The sequence below is a fragment of the Rhinopithecus bieti genome, unplaced genomic scaffold, assembly GCF_001698545.2.
Source record: "Rhinopithecus bieti isolate Rb0 unplaced genomic scaffold, ASM169854v2 repeat_39193, whole genome shotgun sequence".
In the NCBI taxonomy this organism is placed as follows: domain Eukaryota; kingdom Metazoa; phylum Chordata; class Mammalia; order Primates; family Cercopithecidae; genus Rhinopithecus; species Rhinopithecus bieti.
The window spans coordinates 1-3657 of record NW_016841713.1 but is presented as its reverse complement, the minus strand read 5'-3'; the positions used below and the strand labels follow the sequence as shown (position 1 = coordinate 3657).

At 30.1% G+C, this 3657-nt stretch overlaps 1 protein-coding gene across 1 annotated transcript; it reads right to left on the bottom strand.

The window, feature by feature from the left end:
* Positions 1-514: 514 nt before the first annotated feature.
* On the bottom strand, positions 515-3079 carry LOC108525005 (ankyrin repeat domain-containing protein 30A-like). Its single transcript, XM_017866065.1, has 2 exons — positions 2865-3079; positions 515-1746 (listed from the first exon to the last, which is right to left on the bottom strand). The coding sequence occupies exons 1-2, from the start codon at positions 3075-3077 to the stop codon at positions 877-879; spliced, it is 1083 nt and encodes a 360-aa protein (XP_017721554.1). The 5' UTR covers positions 3078-3079; the 3' UTR covers positions 515-876.
* Between the last annotated feature and the right edge of the window lie 578 nt (positions 3080-3657).

The window sequence follows — 3657 nt, the reverse complement described above, 5'->3', positions numbered from 1 at the left end:
AAAATGGGGATCCAATGCAAAGCTAATAAATCACAGATAGCCACAATGATCTTTCTCTGGGACAAAGTTCTATTCACATCTCTGAGCCTTGAAATAGAAATTATGAGCAAATTATTTGTAACAATATTCAAAATAAATTATAAATACCAGCGGGGTGATTAAATCAAATTTGATATTGCTAAAATTCACTATATTTGTCCTAAGGTATTATTTAACAAAACGCAGATGCCTTTAAAAAATTGAGAGGTTATAACAATACATAATTCGAGATTCAAATATGTTCAGATTAAGTCAAATTGACATAAATGAAAATAAAATTCTACCAACTAAAATATATAAAAGGTACTAAAAGTATTATTACAAGATGCAGAAATGTACACTTCAAAATATACTTCAAATACACTTCAATTCCTCTGGAAAATTTAGAATTAACTGTCAAAGTAAATTGCTAAATTGAATCTTAATTTCAAAATACTAATTGCTGATATGGGCATTCCCATTTATCTGCTTCATTGTGGTCATAAAATGTGGCCACAAAGAGACATTAAAACCTTTATTTCAGCAGTATAAACCAATGTCATTAATGTTAATCTATTAAAAATCTTTAACTTAAACTCTTAAAAGTTCATCAGTGACACAATGTCTTTACTCAAAGTAAAACGTCTCTTAGCTTTCACTTTCATTTGGTGGAAATGAGGCATGTTTCTAAGCTGATATAGTAAGTACATTTATCATCTATTTATACATATATATATGCAACTAGATTCAGCATTTAGCCAAGGCCATTTTCTTTCAGGAAGGTTGAAAAGTATTTACATTTTTTGATACTTACTTCTGTTTCTGCTTTCTCTTTTTCACATTGATCTGTACATTCTTTTAAATTGTTACTGTAATTAAATCCTCCTCATTTTTCTCTTTTAGGGGATGATGTTGCATTTTCGTCTCAAGAAACTGAATATTAATTGTTATCTTGCTTTTGCTAGCTTTCTCACATGCATGAACTAATTGCTGTCGAAGCCACATACTTTTGCTTTGTAGTTGAAATAATTTCTGCTTCAGAGACTGCTGCTGTTCAGTGTGTTTGTCCACATTATCTTGTTTGTTTTGATACATGTGTTCAGCTTTCTTCATTTGACACTGTGTTTCACGGCAGTCTCTTTGTGCATGTTCTGAAACCAATGTATTTTCTCTTAGAGCATCTCCTGCATAATTGAGATTAAATTTTAGGTTTTTGGATTTCCTTTGAGCTTCACAAAGTGGTTGATGGAGCATCTCATTGTTACATATTGTATTACGCACATCAACATTCATTTTTCCTTGCAAATGAGCATCTCCTGCACTGTGGAAAGCAAGTTCTTGTTTTTTTCTTGATGTCACACTTTGATCATGGTCTTGCAAAGCAGAAGCCAGTCTAGGATGGTATGATTCAATTTCTGTCTCCAGTATTTCTTTGTCTTGTTTTTCCTTCAATTTAGAAGTCAGCATTGTGTTCTCTGCTATCAGAACTTTAAGCTGCCCACTATACTGAGATGACCTTTTTGTTAATGTTTTCTCTTTCAGTTTTAGGGTCATTTGAAGGTCAGCATTCTTTTCTTGTAAAATCTTAATGTCCTCAAGGTATTTATTTTCCTTCTCCTGGTGTTGATGTTTTAGTGTGTCTATTTCCAGTTTTAGCATGGCAATTTCCTTTTTCAACATGCAATTTTCATAAAAGAGAGCATTGTCATTTTCATGAGGGTGAGAAACCTAAATAAAATAAAATAAACTTTTAGCTAGCACTCAATAAAACGGCATATCATAGTTCCTCTGAAATTAAAGAATAACTTGTACCTTCATATAATGAAAGGGCTTTTATAAATAGGTATTGGTTGAAGAACCATTGAATCAAAACCTCAAATGCTATATAGCATGAATTCCCCGAAGTTCAAACACTTATTTGGAGACAATGAATTCATGACAGTAAAAAAGAAATGACTAGAGAATTTTTAAGAGCCTCAGAATTGGAAAAAAAAAAAAACTTTCCCTGAATTACAACAAGCTCAAAAGTATAAAATAAAAGATTAATCAGTTTGACTACATATGAAAATTGGGTTTACACTCTGATGTCTAACTTATACAAGATCCCATACTAAGAGCCTTAGTGCTGCATATATTTAGACAGACACAATTTCTGGAAGCTTTTTCAGTTCCTTTTTCCCGAGAATATTCTCTAGATTTTTTTTTAAAAAAACATAGTTAATTTTAAGAATTATATTTATGAATATTTGATAAGTTGAGACATTGTAACAAGTACTTTTAGTTTTCACAATTTGGCAAGGAAAAGATTAAAAATATAAACAAGTTGTAGGATTTTCTCCAAGCCTTCTGAGTCTACATCCAGGACTTCTTTGCCAAATCTCAGTTAATTCTACTGGGCAAATATGTAAATACAAAAGAAGTCTTCTATTTCAAAACAAAAGTGGCAAAGAAGATACAATCTGGAGAGCCCTACTTAGAATACTATGAGCTTATTTACTATGACAATAACTTTTGCCTCCTCTTGATAATGTTTGAGTCAGTATTAAATGTTAACTTGGAAAAATACACTAAACTATGTTGCTAGGAACAAAATTCTTACCAATAAATTACCACTAAGTATATGGTAGGGATTATCATTATTTTCAAAAGCTCTTTGCACTGAAATAAGATACTATTTGGATGCCATAATTTATAATAAATAACTGTAGCAACAAATGTCATAGTTAATTTTAAGACAATATTTTCCTTCAGGACCTGAATAATACATACTAAATCAAAGGGATATTAAAAGTAATACTGATGAAATAAAGTTAGAAATATAAATTTTTTGCCAGAAATTGATTCACCTGATTCAAATTACTTGTTACACTCTTCAATTCCATATCTTGTATCCTGAGAGCCTGTGAAAGTTGTTTCACTTCTAACTCATTCCTATGTTGCTCTTTGAGTCTTCTTAATTCTTCCCTAATTTTTTCATTTAATATATCGACATTTCTTCTCTTCTCTTCTTCTTGATTTAAAGCCAATCTGCCATTAAACAAACTTATCTTAACATTCATTTTGTTAGAAAATAGAATTCACTTTGAGATCTACTTCTTCCTATACTGGTTTATTACTCCAATAAAATTTCTATATTCCTGAATTTTTTTCTTTCTAGTTTTCAGGTATTTATTACTCCAACCTCTTCCAAATGACATACATACTTGAAAAATAGTGAGAAAAAACATGTTCTAATTAGAAAGTTTCTGTTTTTAGTAGCTTCGACAACTGTTATGGAAAAGAATACTGGAAGCTATTTGGTACATTTATGAGTTGAAAATTATTTTTTAAAAATATCACACAGTGAAAATTCCTCCTCAGTGAGGACAGATCATTCAGAGTTAACTGATTACAGTGACATTATTTCGATAAAAAAGTTTACAGATTTATTAGACATAAATATTCCTACTTATAAAATATGGGCAGTATCACTAAAAATAATTTTAATACTAAAATCTCAGACTAGGTTAAACAGTGTAATATCTGTTGTTCCATATGCCTTTTGTTTCCTTTTTGAGTAATACTTTAAACATGTCTTGTTGATTATCATATATTTTCAACAAATTTTAAATCTCTTTTAGAACAAAAAAGAATATAATA